General features: G+C 47.7%; 1 protein-coding gene and 1 long non-coding RNA gene across 4 annotated transcripts; one reads left to right on the top strand and one right to left on the bottom strand.

Annotated features, from left to right (window-relative positions):
* Nucleotides 1-8,618: 8,618 nt before the first annotated feature.
* On the bottom strand, nucleotides 8,619-9,375 carry LOC148505656 (uncharacterized). Its single transcript, XR_015869871.1, has 3 exons — nucleotides 9,251-9,375; nucleotides 8,870-9,000; nucleotides 8,619-8,714 (listed from the first exon to the last, which is right to left on the bottom strand). It is a non-coding gene; the product is annotated as an uncharacterized LOC148505656 (long non-coding RNA).
* Nucleotides 9,376-9,510: 135 nt separating this feature from the next.
* LOC148505657 (uncharacterized) lies at nucleotides 9,511-19,890 on the top strand. 3 transcript variants are annotated; one of them, XM_088447929.1, is made up of 7 exons: nucleotides 9,511-9,596; nucleotides 10,313-10,446; nucleotides 11,861-12,040; nucleotides 13,677-13,800; nucleotides 13,911-14,008; nucleotides 16,766-16,880; nucleotides 18,204-19,890. In XM_088447929.1, the coding sequence occupies exons 2-7, from the start codon at nucleotides 10,384-10,386 to the stop codon at nucleotides 19,532-19,534; spliced, it is 1,911 nt and encodes a 636-aa protein (XP_088304055.1). In that variant the 5' UTR covers nucleotides 9,511-9,596; nucleotides 10,313-10,383; the 3' UTR covers nucleotides 19,535-19,890. The 3 variants fall into 3 exon arrangements, with proteins under 3 accessions (XP_088304055.1, XP_088304057.1, XP_088304056.1); XM_088447931.1 differs by having other exon boundaries at nucleotides 18,207-19,890; XM_088447930.1 differs by lacking the exon at nucleotides 9,511-9,596 and adding an exon at nucleotides 9,609-9,659.
* The last annotated feature ends 426 nt before the right edge of the window (nucleotides 19,891-20,316 follow it).

Consider the following 20,316-nt stretch of genomic DNA (forward strand, 5'->3'; position numbering starts at 1 on the left):
GTTGTAGCAGTGGCATGCCAGGTTAACGATGAACCCTGCTGTTCAGGAAACTTGCAACCAATCAAACATCTGCTTACATTTTCTACATGGAACAAGGAGACGCACAGTAGGGTTTGGTTGGTGCACAGGTCCTATGTTGGTACACGTTAAATTGGTAGTACACTGTCATCGCATGCAGCATGGCAGTCAAAGAGGACAATATACAATATATTAATAATACAAAGGAATGTTAGTAACTGATCTGATTTGACCTACCGACCTTCGGGCCAAATGGGCACAAGCCAAAACTTTTTCAGTTGGACCACATACTCCGCCAATCTTGTGATCAATCAGTGTCATGTCATCCTCGGTCATCTTACATTCGCAAGGGGAGATGTATCAAGCCTTGGAGGGAGATAAAGTGAAGAAGTTGCCTGGAGCAACCAATCAACTTCTAACTAATGCTGGCCATACACGCTACAATTATCGGGACGATCCGCCCGATATCGGCGGATCGCCGCGATAATTGTAGCGTGTGGAGGGGCGACCGAGGGTTAAATATTGCTCGGTCGGGCATGCTGGATTGTCCAGCATGCCTGTCCGATGCGATATTTAGCGGGTAAACTGTCGGCCGCCTCGGGCAGTGTATGCCCAGCGCAGCCGACAGACAGACATTTCCTGTGTTCCTTCCTACGGAAGGAACACAGGAAATGTCTCCTCCCCCGGGGGCGGAGCGCGGATGTTGGGCTATATACTGTAAGATTTCTCTCACGTGTATGCCGGCGACTTCTGCGGCTGGCAGCCGGCAGGATAAAATGTCTGTCGGTCTGACAGACATTTTATCTGGTAGTGTATGCCCAGCATAACATTTGAAAGACAGTGATAAATAAACGACAGGAGCTGATTGGTTGCTATGGGAAACCTCACCCTATCTCTCTCCAAGCCTTGATACGCCCCCCCCCCCCCTTGATCTGTTATAAGGTCTAAAACAGCCTAACCGCCCATCAAAATCCACCTTGCAGGGCAATCTTCACTCTTAGGCGGACATGTGTCTGGATCTGGGGGTTTATTTTGGAGCACAAAATGGACAATGGCTTTCCATACTGTCCCCGCTGTTACCTTTCTTAGGGGGCGATTTTATTTCCAGCAGCGCAGATGAACCAGGGCGTTATAAAAATATAATAAAATACAAGAGCGTGTATTGTTCAATATTAAATAATCTAATAATAATAATAATAATAATATTGAGGTGATTGCAGGATTACCGGATTCTCAGCCTGGTGCGCCTGCAGGCGATTTTCCGTTCAGTTGTGGCAGCCTACTTACTTCCTTATGCTCGTGAGAGAATCTGCCCGTGTATGTCACAGATCTGTGCGTTGGCGAAGGCCGTCCCACCCACTGTTTTTATGTTCGCAGCCACCATTAGTGTAGGACCTTCTACCCGCTGCATGCTGGGTGCAAAAGTTCCAACTGAAACGGGGCCAACCTCCGACTGCACGCTACGATCGAGCGCAGAAGTCGGCTTGCGCGCCCACATGACACTCTCACTAGACATAACTGTTCTATGCGCCCGCTCAGAAAAGCTAATTTCACGGAAAGTGTGCTCCGCCAACTCATGGTCCGTCCGTCTTCACTTGCGATCTCTGGGCCTGATTCAGACCCAGACGCTATTTGCGGACGCTCGTTCTTAAAAAGGGGCCGGATATTTAAATTGAGCGCTCGCTCTTTGCGGTGTGTGGACGCCTCTATGTCTGAGCGAGCGTCCGATAAATGCACTCGCTATTTTGTAAAGACGCCCCTTTGCCGTTCGCATCACACGTCATCTCCAGTATTTATTAGATTAATCGGGAACATCGAAAGGCGTCTGAACTGCTCGCAGTGCTTGTGGTAGCATTTTCCTACCGCTATCACTGCGAGCAGTTCAGGCTAAAAGACAACCAAGTGACGTGGTTGATGATGCTCCTTTACTAATTATGCACACCCATTAAACGCCGTTTTGACCGTTTGGCACGCCTGCGTTCGGATCTCCACTCCCCGTTTTCAAGCACCTTCCCGTTACCACCCACAAACGCCTCATCCTGTCAATCAAATTAGCAGCCCCTTGTTGTTTTACGAGCACACGATTTCCGACCGCAATGACTGGTTTGCGCATGCGCATTACGACCCATACGCATGCGCAGTTGTGGAAACATCGCTCAGAGCGAACGAGTGGCCGCTTACGAGCGGCTCTGAATCAGGCCCTCTGTCCGTGTGTATGGCTTTGGCGGGACGTGGCCGGGAACGTGCCTACATAAATGTCTTGTTTTGTAGAACGGTCCCAGTCTCCGCCCCACCCCCAAACGTATAGATCCTGTACTCGCGCAGGTCTCTCACAAATGGAGTAGTGCGCAATCAGGCCCCATGTGCAGATATCCGCGTAATCCGTTCACATTCCCGCTCAGAATCAAGCACCGAGGTCTCCAGGATTAAACCCCCAAAAATGTGAAAACAAAAATAGTGCTTTCTCTGCAAAGAAGGGATTTACATTAAATATATTGTTTGTGCATCCCACTCCCCTTTTATAAAGTGTAATGAAAACTTTTCCAACACTATCCGATAATGGTCACCGTGGCCAATCCCAAAAGGGTTGGTTTAGGTGTTTCTTAAAAATAAGAGAAGATATAGGGGGTCATTCAGACCCACTCGCGAGCGGTAGTACGCTCGCAAGTGGGTCGATGTTCCCCACTGCGCATGTGCACGACGGAGGGAGCTCCGTTGTGCGCATGCGCGAGACCCGGCGAGCGACGGGCTTTCCATCACTCGGGGTCTCGCACCAAAGGGGGCGTGCTGTCGATGTTGATTGACAGCACGCCCCCTTTGGTGGGCGTGCCGGGGGCGTGGCTGCCAGACGGCCCCACTGACATCACTAGTGATGTCAGTGGGAGTGATTTTGGCTCTGATAGAGCCAAAATCACTCCTGGGCTTGCGGCTGGGAAAACCGACCGCAGGGTTTCCCTCGCAAGTCCGATGGTCGTGATGGTCAAGACCATTGCGACCATCTTGTTGCACGCTTGTATATGCTGTGGGTGGTGACCCACAGCTATACGAGCGTCCAGGAGGACGCTCCATTTTAATGGAGGAGGGCCCTGATTCAGAGCGAGCACTCTGGTCAGAGCGTCTGGCTCTGAATCAGGGCCATAGTGCCCTCTGAAATCATCAAGTGTGTAACCTCTAGGTGGCGCACTGACTAATGCGCGAATAAAAGGAGCCTTTATACTGTATAGTGTCTATACAGTATAAACGTTCCTCTTATTCACAATTAGGCAAAAATGTGTATCCAATTTGTATTCTATAGGCAACTGATATCCATCTTTGACAATCGCATTTACAAGCAATCTTCATTTTTTTTTATACCATCGAGATACAATTTATAGCTAACGCTGGATATACCTTGAACTGTGGCCCTGATTCAGAGCCGCTCGCAAAAAGCGAGCGCTCGCTCTGCATCACAGCGGCTGCTTTTTTTTTTTTTTTTAAACCGGTCTCCGGGCCGCTCGCTAAGCTGTGGGTGACCACCCACAGCTTTTGCGAGCGGCCAGGTGATGGTCACGACCATCGGGCTTGCGACGAGACCCTTGTGGTAGGGTCTCGTTCCCGCAAGCCCCAGTGAGCTTCCTGCTCTAATAGAGCAGGAAGCTCACTACTGACATCACGAGTGATATCAGTAGGGCCGCCCTCAAAAGGCAGTCGTTCCTTCGGGAATGCCTCCGTTTGGCTAGCCACCCCCCCTCCCTGCCTACAAAACGGGGCAAGCTGTCGATCAACATCGACAGCCGCCCCGTTTTGTGGCGAGCCCCGGAGCGAGTGATTTCTTGCTCGCTCCGGGGCTCGCGCACGCTTGCGAGCGGGTCTGAATCAGACCTTGTATACAGTACACTATTTCAGTGGTTCTCAAACTCGGGCCCTGATTCAGAGCCGGACGCTCTGACAGAGCGCTCGCTCTGAATCAGGGTCATTCTTTTTTTTTTTTAGAACGGCCTCCTGGCCGCTCGCATAGCTGTGGGTGACCACCCACAGCTATAGTGAGCGGCCAGGAAGATGGTCGCGATGGTCAAGACCATCGGGCTTGCGACGAGACCCTTGTGGTAGGGTCTCGTGGCCGCAAGCCCCAGAGAGCCGAAATCTCTTCCACTGACATCACTCGTGATGTCAGTGGGGCCGGCCCAAAACTGAGGCGTTCACATGGGAACGCCTCCGTTTGGGCAGCCACTCCCCCGGCCCGCCCACCAAAGGGGGCGTGCTGTCACTCAACATCGACAGCACGCCCCCTTTGGTGCGAGACCCGGAGTAACGGTTTGCCCGTAGCTATCCTGGTCTCGCGCATGCGCACGACGGAGCTGGCTCCGTTGTGCGCATGCGCACTGGGCCACCATCGACCCGCTTGCGAGCGCATAGCGCTCGCGAGCATGTCTGAATCAGGCCCTCGGTCCTCAGAATCCCACACGGGTCACGTTGTACAGGTCACCCAGCAGCAGCACAGGTGTGTTCATTACTCAGACACATTTTAAAAGATCCACAGGTGGAGCGAATATCTCACTTGTGATTCTGTGGGGAGACCTGGAAAACATGCACTGTTTGGGGTCCTGAGCACCGAGTTTGAGAACCTGTGCTCTATTTTATTTTTTATTCCTTTAGGGTGAATCTACACCTGAGTGTTATATCGTTCAGTTCTTGCGCTGAGAAGTTATTTTGGGGCTTCAATCACATCTCTGCAGAATTTACATGGAGGATTATTATTGTCAATATTTCTCCTTTATTTTTGTTTAAAAGATCAGGGAGTAATCGTGGTTTAAACGGAATTATGAACCATGTGAAAATGTGTTAAGTCTTGAAGGACGTGTTCACCGTACAGTACGGCGCTGTGGATAATTATGAAAGGAAAATGCTTAGATGATATAATCAGCTTGTATGGCATTTAGTGCTAAAGGCCTTTATCAACTGTATCTGATAACAGAATGCGATGACACATGGGCGTGATTCTGAGTCATGCGCTGCTGCGGCCGCTTTAGCGTAAGTTGGCGTAGTCGCGCCTGTGACTTTTCGCTAATGCTTGTATCAGCCCTTCCCCCGGTGTTCAAGCCTTCATATGATGGTGCAAAGACTGAGGCGTCCGCTTTGTGCGCCTTTAGACTCTGTAATACCGCCTGGTGCAGCTCTAGATGCCGCCATCGGTCGCGCTATTGTAAACTTGCAGCAGCCCGATGGTAAGTGCAGATTCTCCGTCACAGTATGGCCTCCAATGTTAACATCGGCAATGCTCGCTACTCATAATCAGGCCCCATATGTTGACATCCATATGTTATTAGCCTATGAAAAATGTGTCAGGATATAATAAAGAATTCATAATCAAGCTTTCTTGAGAGATTTTATATTACAAATTTAAAGATCAATTAGTTTCAAGTCCCAAATCAAGACACCCTCCGATTGTATGCACTGTATTTATGTCCTGTACAGGATCGATCAGTTAAGTAAATATATTGAAGTAAATCCCATACTATGTTTCTCTACAGCGTGCAAATCTTAAATGGTTCAAGGTGGAGCCAAGATGCTAGTATGTTAAAATGCTGTTTGTTTGTGTACAGTGATGTGCCTCCTGGCCGTTGGGTCTATGTACAGGCAACAGAAATCCCACTGAGTCACATCCTGCTTTAGCAGACATGCTGGAGCCTGCAAGTGAGCTAAAGACTGGGAAGGTCCAGGGGTAGCCCCTGGTAAGTGGCTATGCGAGAGGGGTTTAAAAATACACAGATGCAGGGCAGAAGGGGCCTCTCCCCAGGACAATGCTGACGCATGAATACGGCTCTGGTTGGACTGGTCCCAGGGGTAATACATGTTCAGCTGCCGCTGCCAAAAGCCAGAGGTAATTGAGCTTAGTCCCTTCCATGTTATGTTGAGTTAGCACAAAGCCAGGGGGAGACATATAAAGCTGACCTATGGGCAGACTGTCTAGCTGGCAGGGCGATCATGGATATGTGACCATGGGTGCAGTGGCTATGAGGCTCAGATTGCCTCCTGGGCCCACCTTCCCGCTGCACCCAAATATGCATTAGTCTAGTGAAGCCCCCTCTGTGCTGCCCACCCTCCTCTCCTAACAATATTATGACTGGTGGGATGGACTGACTGCATGCAGCATGACAGTACAGTAGGTGGAGCCAGAGAGTCGCCAGCGATGCAGCCAAACAGGACAGGGCAGAATGAAGAAATAGGCAAACTTGGCGAAGTCTGCAGAGTACCGTGTGCACCTGCGCAGACTGCAGCAAAGGCGGCAGAAGTCATTGTGGCAGGCGAGCTCGGCCCTGGGACTTGGGTACAAGTACAAGAAAGTGAAACCAGACAGGAGGCGGAATCAGACACAACACAAGGGGCCCCGTTCCTGTCTAAGGCAGTGTCACTCACCCAGGCAGACCTTTCCAACCCTTCCCCGGGCTGTGTGGATGGGTTTGGTATGTTAGGTCAACATTGTCGAAATGACGACATGCTTAACATGTCGACATTGACCGTATCGAGAAGATAGAATGTCGACGCAACGTCCCTGGTGGCCCAGCGGTCAATTACCCGGTCCCGGCAGCTACAGTGTCTTCCGGGTCCCGGCAGTGCACTGTTAGTTCTGGTGGAGGATTCTCATGTGCCGGTGCCCCGGTAAGTATACCTCCCTTATCTCTAACCATCCCACCATTGCCTACTCGCCCTGCAGCCTAATCCAAACCTCCCCCTCGCAGCCTGATCTTAATACTCCCTGGTGCGCCTAACCCTAACCGTCGGCGTTCTGATACTGTCAACATTTCAGCTATCCACATTGTGAACATGTCAACTTTTTGGAGGATGTTGACATGTTGCCTATCGACTTGGTTACCGTCAACCATCTGACCGGATACGGTGTGAACTACATACATTTATTTACTGCTGGAATATATGGTAATGATTATATAGTGAAAACACCTAGCAGTATAGTAAAAAAAAAAAAACGTGTAAAAAAAAATTTGTATACAACTAAAATGAATCGCCATACCAACACTGTTGGGTCTTAGAGCAAATTGTTAGGCCATTAGTAGGCATCTTACAAAACTTCATTATGCAAGAGAAGGGGCAACTTTCAAAATGTTGCTATGAAGCCCAAATAATTCTAGTTCCACCCTTGTACACTCAAGGTGTGAGGTTTTTCAGTTGTTGAGCGGCGGGAAATTTTTTTGTGAGCACCTTCATAGCATGACCAATTTTCCTCTAAAATCCAAATTTTTGGGAAAAATAGTCAAGAAATGCTCTGGGACCTCGGCGGCACCCCTGCTAATGACTAATTAAGCAATTGGAAGTTTAGCTTAGTCAGTAATTACTCACCTTCCAAAGCGCTGTCTTCTGATTCCAACGTCAGGAGCCGGCACATCTGCAGCAGTGTATCTGTAAGTGTGTGTGTGTGTGACCTCCCCCCCCCCTCCAATGTATTCCCAATGTAGCCGTCACTGGAAGAACTACATCTCTTAGCAACCCTTGCACCTCCCAGCAGCCTCCTCCCCAGTGACAAGATGAAGAGGAGGCCACCGGGAGCCGGAGACCAATGTACAGGTGAGTATAATTTTAGTTTTTTTTAGGCGCCGCAGGGTTTTCAGCTCAACCCCTCAACCACTTTTTACATTTTTTTATACCTCGCTAAATCTCGCCCCCAATTGAATATGCCCCTTAGGGATATATTTACTATGGTACGGGTTTTTAGAAGTGGAGTTGTTGCCCATAGCAACCAATCAGATTCTACTTATCTAGCACCTTCTAGAAGATGATAGCTAGAATCTGATTGGTTGCTATGGGCAACATCTCCACTTCTAAAAACCTGCCCTTTAATAAATATACGCCTTACTGTTAGGGAAGGAGTGTAAGCGATTTGGGAGTCAATGCATTGGTAAAATACCTTGTATGAATTTTCCTGGAGTATAACCGAGGTAAGCTTTTATTTTGGACAATTCCTCTTGGTCCATGGTCTCCCTGTGTCCTTTTCCCACACTTATTTGTGATGGTCTTTTTGCTGTTAATATAGGGTAGAGATGATCCTTTTAGACAATGGGTTAAGACGACAGAGTTGTTTGAATGGAGTATGGCCAGTATGATGGCATGCACAGAGAATTGAAGAAGTGCATATTCTGTAAGATATAATTCAAATTGGTAAAGCGACCCTTATTGCTGAGGTATTAATCACTCCAAACTTCATGATATTTAATCCAGTTCCGCAATCAGCAGGTCTTTCTAGATGAATGTCTTCAACTTCAATCCCCATACAGATATGGTTGATGGTAGATCCATGTTGGCAGAAGGACCTCTGACGTCACAATCACGTGACCTCTACGACAGGGTCGGTCAGCTACCACTGTTACTATCCACGTGGGCATAGAGGGGGGAATACAAGCTTGTGGCGAGCGTACACTTTTGGCCCCATGTTCTGAACCTTGCTCCTCCCCTGTTGTTGCGGGTCACATGTTTGTGACGTCAGAGGTCCTGCAGGCTACTCCATTGTAGACCTAACCAGATATGCCTCAAATAAAACAGAAGATGCTCCTCATGGTGCAATAAGCTTAATTTATTGAAATTTAGTACATGACTAAAACATAATCCACCAAGGGCTGGTAGTACTTGCCAGTAATGAAGCTTTGGGGCCTACGGAATACAGAACCATCCTCAACTGACCGGTTTGTGCGACCTTGGAGACTGATCTAAAACCAGAAAATAAATTAACTGATTACTAAAGGACATTTTGAATTCCTAACATATATCACTGGTTTGGCACGCTGACAGCAATGATCTGACGGTCTCGGAATATGCTAATACATTGAAGATCCGTCCATCATCAGGGGGAGTGCATACTTACTTGCTCCCAGAGTGAGGTGCTGTCATCAGTAAATAATGGTGATGAGAGTAGGACGGGCACTGTGAGGAGGGAGGAGAGTGGGGTGTCCGTCTTTCCAGTCGCAGCAATAGAGAAGTGCAGGTCCCCAGATGCTGTATGATGGGAGCACAAGGTTTATGGATGAATATTATATATATATCAAATATATATAGCATTTGTATAGTCTTCCAGTATGTTGCCATGGGTTTAAGTTGCTGTGGCACAATACACCAGCCTAATACATGTCCCAGTAATCTTCCCCCTCCATTCCTATATACACAGTGGGATAAGATGAACATCCCTCTCATAGTCACAATAACAAGACACAGAACTATAATTATAGTTTATAGGGAATGTCCTCACCTGGGTGAGTGCCAGCAGCAGCTGCAATGGCTCCTCTTCCCTATGTGAGAGCACAGTACTACCTGAGCCCAGCAGGGGATATATAACCCAAACCTGGCTCCTTACCCCATTTACCTGTCCACCTCTTCCACCTACTGGTCACATCTATTCCTGCGCTTCCGGGTTCTGCGTTCCACCTCATTTCCTGCCTCTCAGGTGGAACGCACACACAGGAAGTGATGTCTGTGTAAACTTCCGGGCCGGAGTCTGCCGCTAGAGGACGCACAGTTAAAGGCGGAAGTAGTCTCCGCTGCCTGTAGTGCTACGGTTATGACTTGAAATAGTGCTACTACTAGTGATGACCCAGGTAATGGCCGCTGCCGGGCTCTGTGCCTTGTTGTTGTGGGATGGAGGGGGGCATCTGGCTGGGGTCAGATTGTGTTGTTGTAGGGATTGCAATCTCTCCTACGTTGTATATTACATGGTGTCTTATTTCATGTCCTCATCTCACTATATATGGGACTACAGGAGGGGGAAATTGCAGGGGGTACATCAATTAGCCTGGTGCAGACTGCACACAGTTGCTGTAACCCATATCAACACCCCCATAACAAACTGGGGAGAGGATACATTATAGACACAGATAGATCCATCAACCACCCAGCCACTTGGGGATCTGTAATTATTATTATAGTATAGTACATATATGGCGCCGCCAATGTTGCAGCGCTGTACAGAGAATTCCTGCCACTTCTCTGGTCCACGTCCTGGAGACTTATAGCAGTAAAATGAAATACATACAGGGGCCTGAGATGCCCATGGGAATCATTATTCCCACCGATATCAGGACCCGTCTTCCCCCACACTTATTGTCTAGCGTTACCATACCATATGCACATCCCCGGAATACAGCCTGTGAGTGTATCTGACCAGTGATTCCAGTTACGTAGGGATTAGTATTAGTGAAATAGACCCTGAGCTCTATTACATCTCTTTTTAATTCATCAAAATGTCTACAGAATTAAACATGTAATTTCAAGTTTAATGTAATAGTCTTTTATCTATATTATTGTCTGGTTCTAGATCATCCTGTACGGTCACATGAAGCAGATGCGTTGAGAAGAGTTTTTCATGAATCACCTAATTGACTGAGGATGGACATGACTGAGAGAATATTAAATCTCACCCTGGAGATCATCTACCTGCTGACTGGGGAGGTGAGGGAGTCTGGGAGTGTCACAGTGACATCACTATAATCTCTATTACTAACACAGGGACCTGACTGGGGAGGTGAGGGAGTCTGGGAGTGTCACAGTGACATCACTATTATCTCTATTACTAACACAGGGACCTGACTGGGGAGGTGAGGGGAGTCTGGGAGTGTCACAGTGACATCACTATAATCTCTATTACTAACACAGGGACCTGACTGGGGAGGTGAGGGAGTCTGGGAGTGTCACAGTGACATCACTATTATCTCTATTACTAACACAGGGACCTGACTGGGGAGGTGAGGGAGTCTGGGAGTGTCACAGTGACATCACTATTATCTCTATTACTAACACAGGGACCTGACTGGGGAGGTGAGGGGAGTCTGGGAGTGTCACAGTGACATCACTATTATCTCTATTACTAACACAGGGACCTGACTGGGGAGGTGGGGGGAGTCTGGGAGTGTCACAGTGACATCACTCTTATCTCTATTACTAACACAGGGACCTGACTGGGGAGGTGAGGGAGTGTCACAGTGACATCACTATTATCTCTATTACTAACACAGGGTCCTGACTGGGGAGGTGAGGGAGTCTGGGAGTGTCACAGTGACATCACTATAATCTCTATTACTAACACAGGGTCCTGACTGGGGAGGTGAGGGAGTCTGGGAGTGTCACAGTGACATCACTATAATCTCTATTACTAACACAGGGACCTGACTGGGGAGGTGAGGGGAGTCTGGGAGTGTCACAGTGACATCACTATTATCTCTATTACTAACACAGGGACCTGACTGGGGAGGTGAGGGGAGTCTGGGAGTGTCACAGTGACATCACTCTTATCTCTATTCCTAACACAGGGACCTGACTGGGGAGGTGAGGGAGTCTGGGAGTGTCACAGTGACATCACTATTATCTCTATTACTAACACAGGGACCTGACTGGGGAGGTGAGGGAGTCTGGGAGTGTCACAGTGACATCACTATTATCTCTATTACTAACACAGGGACCTGACTGGGGAGGTGAGGGAGTCTGGGAGTGTCACAGTGACATCACTATTATCTCTATTACTAACACAGGGACCTGACTGGGGAGGTGAGGGGAGTCTGGGAGTGTCACAGTGACATCACTATTATCTCTATTACTAACACAGGGACCTGACTGGGGAGGTGAGGGGAGTCTGGGAGTGTCACAGTGACATCACTATTATCTCTATTACTAATACAGGGACCTGACTGGGGAGGTGAGGGAGTCTGGGAGTGTCACAGTGACATCACTATAATCTCTATTACTAACACAGGGACCTGACTGGGTAGATGAGGGAGTCTGGGAGTGTCACAGTGACATCACTATTATCTCTATTACTAACACAGGGACCTGATTGGGGAGGAAATAATCACTGTATCTTAATACACAGGAGTATATAGTAGTGAAAAAGACATTTGAAGAGCATCTGAAACTCAACAGCTACTCTTGTGTGTCCGGAGGACTGAGCAGGACTCAAGTGTCTCCACCTCACTCACTGTTACATGAGAGACACAATGACCAGAAGATCCTGGAACTCACCAACAAGATCATTCAGCTGCTGACTGGAGAGGTGACTGCTGGGAATGGGACATTATACAGTAACACCAGGGGATGTGTCTGGGTGATGACTGGAGAGGTGACTGCTGGGAATGGGACATTATACAGTAACCCCGGGGGATGCGTCTGGGTGATGACTGGAGAGGTGACTGCTGGGAATGGGACATTATACAGTAACACCGGGGGATGCGTCTGGGTGATGACTGGGGAGGTGACTGCTGGGAATGGGACATTATACAGTAACACCGGGGGACGCGTCTGGGTGATGACTGGGGAGGTGACTGCTGGGAATGGGACATTATACAGTAACACCGGGGGACGCGTCTGGGTGATGACTGGGGAGGAGACTGCTGGGATGGGACATTATACAGTAACACCGGGGGACGCGTCTGGGTGATGACTGGAGAGGTGACTGCTGGGAATGGGACATTATACAGTAACACCGGGGGACGCGTCTGGGTGATGACTGGAGAGGTGACTGCTGGGAATGGGACATTATACAGTAACACCGGGGGACGCGTCTGGGTGATGACTGGGGAGGTGACTGCTGGGAATGGGACATTATACAGTAACACCAGGGGACGCGTCTGGGTGATGACTGGGGAGGTGACTGCTGGGAATGGGACATTATACAGTAACACCAGGGGACGCGTCTGGGTGATGACTGGGGAGGTGACTGCTGGGAATGGGACATTATACAGTAACACCAGGGGACGCGTCTGGGTGATGACTGGGGAGGTGACTGCTGGGAATGGGACATTATACAGTAACACCAGGGGACGCGTCTGGGTGATGACTGGGGAGGTGACTGCTGGGAATGGGACATTATACAGTAACACCAGGGGACGCGTCTGGGTGATGACTGGGGAGGTGACTGCTGGGAATGGGACATTATACAGTAACACCAGGGGACGCGTCTGGGTGATGACTGGGGAGGTGACTGCTGGGAATGGGACATTATACAGTAACACCAGGGGACGCGTCTGGGTGATGACTGGGGAGGTGACTGCTGGGAATGGGACATTATACAGTAACACCAGGGGACGCGTCTGGGTGATGACTGGGGAGGTGACTGCTGGGAATGGGACATTATACAGTAACACCAGGGGACGCGTCTGGGTGATGACTGGGGAGGTGACTGCTGGGAATGGGACATTATACAGTAACACCAGGGGACGCGTCTGGGTGATGACTGGGGAGGTGACTGCTGGGAATGGGACATTATACAGTAACACCAGGGGACGCGTCTGGGTGATGACTGGAGAGGTGACTGCTGGGAATGGGACATTATACAGTAACACCGGGGGATGTGTCTGGGTGATGACTGGAGAGGTGACTGCTGGGAATGGGACATTATACAGTAACACCGGGGGATGTGTCTGGGTGATGACTGGAGAGGTGACTGCCCGGGGGATGTGTCTGGGTGATGACTGGAGAGGTGACTGCTGGGAATGGGACATTATACAGTAACACCGGGGGATGTGTCTGGGTGATGACTGGAGAGGTGACTGCTGGGAATGGGACATTATACAGTAACACCAGGGGATGTGTCTGGGTGATGACTGGAGAGGTGACTGCTGGGAATGGGACATTATACAGTAACACCAGGGGATGTGTCTGGGTGATGACTGTATCATTGTGTGTGTCAGGTTCCTATAAGGTGTGAGGACGTCACTGTCTATTTCTCCATGGAGGAGTGGGAGTATATAGAAGGACACAGGGGTCTGTACAAGGACGTGATGATGGAGAATCACTGGCCCCTCACATCACTGGGTAAGAGGAGACTGTCATTTATTGTAATGGGGAGAGCAGCTATGGGGCCACCTATATACACATCATCTGATAATCTCATATATACAATGTACTCTGTGTGTCTCCTACAGATGGAGCCAGTAACAGGAATACCCCAGAGAGATGTCCCTGTCCTCTTTATTCCCAGGATGATACAGAGGAGAATCGCATAATCTCATGGGATTTTAAGGTAAATGTAATTGTTTTTATTGTTTTATTTTTGATTTCATTCATTTGATATGGTCAACAGATACTATAAGGCAGGGATGGGGAACCTCAGGCCCGGGAACCGTATAAGGCCCCCGGAATCATTTGGTCTGGCCCTCTGAGCTTTTCTCTGCTAGCCTCATCTGGATAGCAGGGTACCTATAATGGCACCCAGCAGCCAGAATCTATGCAGAAGTGCCAGCATGTGCTCCCTTAGGACGCCTCAGACTGTCACACCGCTGCCTCAGGATGCTCCAGGCATTGCTGTAATCACTGGTGATTGTGGCCCCATCCCTGTGTGACATCACACGGAGGGGGCGTGGCCTGCACCGGGCCCGCGAATAATGTTATATATTTTAAAATGGCCCTCGGCAGAAAAAAGGTTCCCCACCCCTGCTATAAGGTATTGCAATATAAAAAAAAAACTTCGGAAATTATTCTGCAAGCAACAATATTCGTGGTTATCAGATAGCCAGATCAGTTTGGTTTAGAAAAAAATGATGTGATCTAATTGTTTTTGGCTCTTTTAAGGTTTCATGTAAAATTTATTATTGATTAATTACCAGTTATTATATAGCGCACACATATTCCGCAGCGCTTAACAGAGAATAATTGGCCATTCACATCAGTCCCTGCCCCAATGAAGCTTACACTCTATATTCCCTATCACATTCTCGCAAACAAACACACTATGGTCAATTTTGTGGGGAGCCAATTAACCTACCAGTATATTTTTGGGGTACCTGGAGGAAACCGGAGTACCTGGAGGAAACCCACGCAAGCACTGGGAGAATATACAAACTCCACACAGTTATGGCCGTGGTGGTATCGAACCCACAACCTCAGTGTTGTGAGGCAGTAACGCTAACCATTACATTGTCTGTGCTGCCTACATTGGTATTTAAACACAATTTGCAGTAATCTGTGATTCTCAAATCACTGTAGGGTTCATCGTGACCGTTACCACAGAGGGAGAATACATGGCGGGCGCACAATCCAGGGAATATGATTGGCATGTAATATCCTATTTTACAGCATCACAGAAAAGTGCGTCCTGTCTCAGAAGCACCAGTTCCTTATAACACTGAGGGCCTGATTCAGAGCCGAACGCTCTGACCAGAGCGCTCGCTCTGAATCAGGGCCCTCCTCCCTAAAAATGGAGCTGCCTCTTGGACGCTCGCATAGCTGTGGGTTACCACCCACAGCTTATGCGAGCGTCCATGATGATGGTCGCGATGGTCAAGACCATCGCGACCATCGGGCTTGCGACGAGACCCTGCAGTAGGGTCTCGCTGACGCAAGCCCTGGAGTGATTTTGGCTCTATCAGAGCCAAAATCACTCCCACTGACATCACTACTGATGTCAGTGGGGCCGGACCCAGACGGTAGGCGTTCCCATGGGAACACCTCCGTCTGGGCAGCCACGCCCCCGGCACGCCCACCAAAGGGGGCGTGCTGTCACTCACCATCGACAGCACGCCCCCTTTGATGCGAGACCCCGATAGAGGCTCTGATAGAGCCAAAATCACTCCAGGGCTTGTGGTCGAGAAACCCGACCACAGGGTTTCACTCGCAAGTCCGATGGTCGCGATGGTCAAGACCATCGCGACCTTCTTGTTGCACGCTCGTATATGCTGTGGGTGGTGACCCACAGCTATACGAGCGTCCAGGAGGACGCTCCATATTAAGGAGGGCCCTGATTCAGAGCGAGCGCTCTGGTCAGAGCTTCCGGCTCTGAATCAGGGCCAATGTTTGTTATGTACCTGCAGTTACTACATGCTGCTTATACCCAAGTAGGACACACTATTGTGTAATAAAGTTATAGAGGGGGATACGTGACAATCTCATAGGAATCTGGGACCTATACGCCCCACTTTTGGCCTTATCACCTTGTGACTTGGAGCAATATCGGAATAAGGGCTGGTTCTTAGTCGCACACCAAGTGACTGTAGTTACCGGCAGCCGCGGATATCTGACTTACTACCTTACGCTAATGTGGGGGATCGTGCGAGTGCAAACGGGAAGCCGCGCCGCCCATGGATTGTACGCCAAACGCCACATCTGTCATCATTAGTTTCTGCACGTGTACCAGCCCCGTGCTGGGGGCAGGGGATCCGTCAGATACCGGCTTCCCCTCAGAATCGCACAGAGCTTTACAACTCCCACAAGACCGTTTCTCAACCCCGAAATGCCCTATTTTATTGGATCTGAGACAGATCTGACCCGAGTTTCGTATGGCGCAGAATATTTACAATCAGAAACGCAATGACCTGTCTGTCTCTTGTATGCAAGAAAACGCTGTTTGTCCCTGTGCACAGAGGTCCGTCTGACTCAGAATAAGACCCTGATGGTTAATTACTGCATCTGCCCACGGAGATGATGTACAGGACAAAGCCATCACTAGGCTGATTCTTTCAGTTGTCATTTATCGTAGATCTAAATATACATCCAGCAGTGTTATCAGCCAGCAGCCAATAGCTGGAGGCGTCACTCCCGTCTAATCCGCTTCAGTCTCTCTCTATGCGGAATTCAACTCATAACAGCAATAAGTGTGAGGATGAGCGAATGCCCTTTGTTTTTACCTATATTAATGTTGAAATTGTGACTGCAAATAAAAGGGAGATGAAGACTGTTTGTTTTTTTACTTTTTTAAACAGTCATTTATCCGTTTAGTCTTCCGGAATTTATTAATGTAAACATAATGTAAGGTGATATTCCACATATTTGTTTTTATTTTTAGTGTGAAGACCTGAGGGGTGCGAAGATTGATGAATCGGATATTGTTGGTGGCGAAGAGCCGTATGTGATGGGCGATGAGCATTGTAAGGAGGAGGAAATCCCTACAGATAGCACAGGTGTGTAATAATCACTAAGTACAGAACAGTCACATATTCTCCTTGTTCTGTCACTACAGCACTCTCTTATCCTACACCCTCCTCTGTCACTACAGCACTCTCTTATCCTACACCCTCCTCTGTCACTACAGCAATCTCTTATCCTACATTCTCCTCTGTCACTACAGCCCTCTCTTATCCTACACCCTCCTCTGTCACTGCAGCACTCTCTTATCCTACACCCTCCTCTGTCACTGCAGCAATCTCTTAACCTCCACCCTCCTCTGTCACTACAGCACTCTCTTATCCTACACCCTCCTCTGTCACTACAGCACTCTCTTATCCTACACCCTCCTCTGTCACTACAGCACTCTCTTATCCTACACCCTCCTCTGTCACTACAGCACTCTCTTATCCTACACCCTCCTCTGTCACTACAGCACTCTCTTATCCTACACCCTCCTCTGTCACTACAGCAATCTCTTATCCTACACCCTCCTCTGTCACTACAGCAATCTCTTATCCTACACCCTCCTCTGTCACTACAGCACTCTCTTATCCTACACCCTCCTCTGTCACTACAGCACTCTCTTATCCTACACCCTCCTGTCACTACAGCAATCTCTTATCCTACACCCTCCTCTGTCACTACAGCACTCTCTTATCCTACACCCTCCTCTGTCACTACAGCACTCTCTTATCCTACACCCTCCTCTGTCACTACAGCAATCTCTTATCCTACACCTTCCTCTGTCACTACAGCACTCTCTTATCCTACACCCTCCTCTGTCACTACAGACTAATGAGGGAAAGTATCTGCCCAATTGGGGAGTCAGGAGCCATCAGCCCCTATTATAATCCTGCTCTCCCCCTCACATCATGTCACTGTGTGTTACCAGCCCAGAGATCTGACCAGTCTCCTCCCCACACTCTGGTGTGTGGCAAACATTTAGATACACAGTCCTTCAGTCTGACTTTTATTCACAGACCCCAGATATATCATACTGACTTTTTAGACAATGAGAAGAGTAACCTTGGTCCTCCCTTTGACGCACTAAACTTGACCACACATTAGTCTTCATTTCTATTAGATGTGATGTTAGATTTGACATTTTCCCCCGGATTCTGAGAGCAAGATGTCTCTTGATTTGTCCAGGATAAAACTGTAAATGAAACATATTGTTGTATAATTTCCTGATATTCAGGATGATATATGAATTTCACAATTTGATACAATGTGCACAATTGTATTTTATAAACAGTTTAAAAATTCATAGTATGGAATATTTAGCATGATGCTATATTGTAATAATTCATATTTCCTTACATGTATCTTTTCTCCAGCAGATGGACCTAGCAGCAGGAATATCTTGAAGGAACATCTCATTGTATATCCAGATTGCAAGTTAGAAGATAGCAGCCTTACACAAGACGCTATAGGGGGTAACCCCATTACCCCAAATATGCATCCAGAACCTCACAATACAGATCTATCGTCTGATCCCTCTACAGATGTGACTTGTTTTCCTGATAAATCAGATATTATTACACATAGTACAGCTCCCAAAGGTGGTGATATATTCTTCAGTACAGAATGCAATAGATACTTTGCCCAAAAAGCAAAACTCACCACACGCATGCAAAATCACACAGATGAGAGGCCGTTCTCCTGTACTGTTTGCGGAAAATGTTGCACACGGAAAACAGATCTCATAAAACATGAGAGAATTCACACGGGCGAGAAGCCATTTCCTTGTACCCACTGCGGGAAATGTTTTACCCAGATCTCAAATCTTAACGAGCACCAGAAGACCCACACTGGTGAGAAGCCGTTTTCCTGTTCTGTTTGTGGGAAACGTTGTACAAGGAAAACGGGCCTGGTCAAACATCAGCGAATTCACACCGGCGAGAAGCCCTTTCCGTGTTCCGAGTGCGGGAAAAGTTTTAAACACAGAACGGCTCTTGTTGTGCATCAGAAAATTCACACAGACAAGAAGCCGTTCCCATGCTCAGAGTGTGGGAAATGCTTTAGAGAGAGAGGGGATCTTGTTAAACACCAGCGAATTCACACAGGTGAGAAGCCTTTTCCGTGCTCCGAGTGCGGGAAACGTTTCACGTTGAAGTCAACTCTCCTTAAACATTTCAGAATCCACACGGGCGAGAAGCCGTTTTCGTGTTCTGACTGTGGGAAATGTTGCATGAGGAAATCCGATCTGGTTATCCATCGAAAAACTCACTCTGACGAGAAGCCGTATTCATGTTCTGAATGTGCAAAATGTTTTCGAGAGAGAGCGGCTCTTGTTAAACATCACAGGAGTCATACCGGCGAGACGCCTTACCCATGTCCTGAGTGTGGGAAATGTTTTTCCGTACAATCGGCTCTTATTAACCATCAGAAAATCCACAGCGGAGAGAAGCCATTTCCGTGTTCTGTGTGCGGAAGATGTTTTAGAGAGAAAACAGACCTTGGGAAACATCAGCGAATTCACACGGGTGAGAAACCGTTTCCGTGTTCTGAGTGCGGGAAATGTTTTTCATTAAAATCGACTCTCGTTAAACATTTCCGAACTCACGCGAGTGAGAAACCGTTGTCATGCTCTGAGTGTGGGGAATGTTTCACACAGACATCAGATCTTACTGAACATCAGAAATCTCACGCAAGTTTACACGGGTGAAAGTCTACTGCTACATCTGTAAGTGTACAGCGTTTTATCCAGAGAACATATATAAAGACATAACACTGTAATACACGGGAGGAGATTCTTCACACCTTACAGAAGCTCTCACTTCTAGTTAATTTTTCTAAAAAAAAATATAAATAAATGTCAATTTAAATGGTGTCCTGTCTCCTGCTACATTTTTTCAGGTATTTTATAAATTTTCAAAAATAATGTTGTTGGTGTTTAACTTTACCCTAAAAAGATGGCTATTAAGGGACGTGTCTTCTGTTTTTAGATCTCCGCTTTCAAATAAAAATATGCTTAAAATAAAAACTATACAAAGTGTTTCCACACGTGAGCGTACAGTGGGGATAAGGTGCCACTTATAAGTTTAATACTGAGGAAGTAATTAGTTATTTTATTAATAAAAGTTTTCCTATTGCCTAAACACCGTGGTGGCAGCCATTTTGTGGACTGAAGCACTGTCCATGAAAATACAGCTTATCAGTTTGTCACTTGCTGAAACAATATGGACGGTGACCATACAAATAGGATTGGCAAGAACCGAGACTTTGAGTCTAGCGTATTGGTGGCCTTCATCTTGGTTTGTAATCTAGAAAAACTGCCTGCGCAATTCCAAAAAGATCCAATCCAGCTATTAATTAAATAAGCAGGTTTAATTGCCACAATCCCATACATAAAAAAATTAACAAAGACACACAAAAATAAAAATAAAAAGTACACAGATAAATGACACAATATAACACATCCTTGTCCAGAACAAATGTATCTAATTA

This window comes from Taudactylus pleione, unplaced genomic scaffold (assembly GCF_031769625.1).
Source record: "Taudactylus pleione unplaced genomic scaffold, aTauple2 ptg000445l, whole genome shotgun sequence".
Lineage (NCBI taxonomy): Eukaryota > Metazoa > Chordata > Amphibia > Anura > Myobatrachidae > Taudactylus > Taudactylus pleione.

What these genes read in the sequence shown, in the direction of transcription:
- LOC148505657 (XM_088447929.1), top strand. Translation starts at nt 10,384, where the DNA reads ATGGACATGACTGAGAGAATATTAAATCTCACCCTGGAGATCATCTAC. An exon ending in TCTACCTGCTGACTGGGGAG is followed by an intron (nt 10,447 to 11,860) that starts GTGAGGGAGTCT and finishes CTTAATACACAG; the next exon opens with GAGTATATAGTAGTGAAAAA. An exon ending in CTGGCCCCTCACATCACTGG is followed by an intron (nt 13,801 to 13,910) that starts GTAAGAGGAGAC and finishes TGTCTCCTACAG; the next exon opens with ATGGAGCCAGTAACAGGAAT.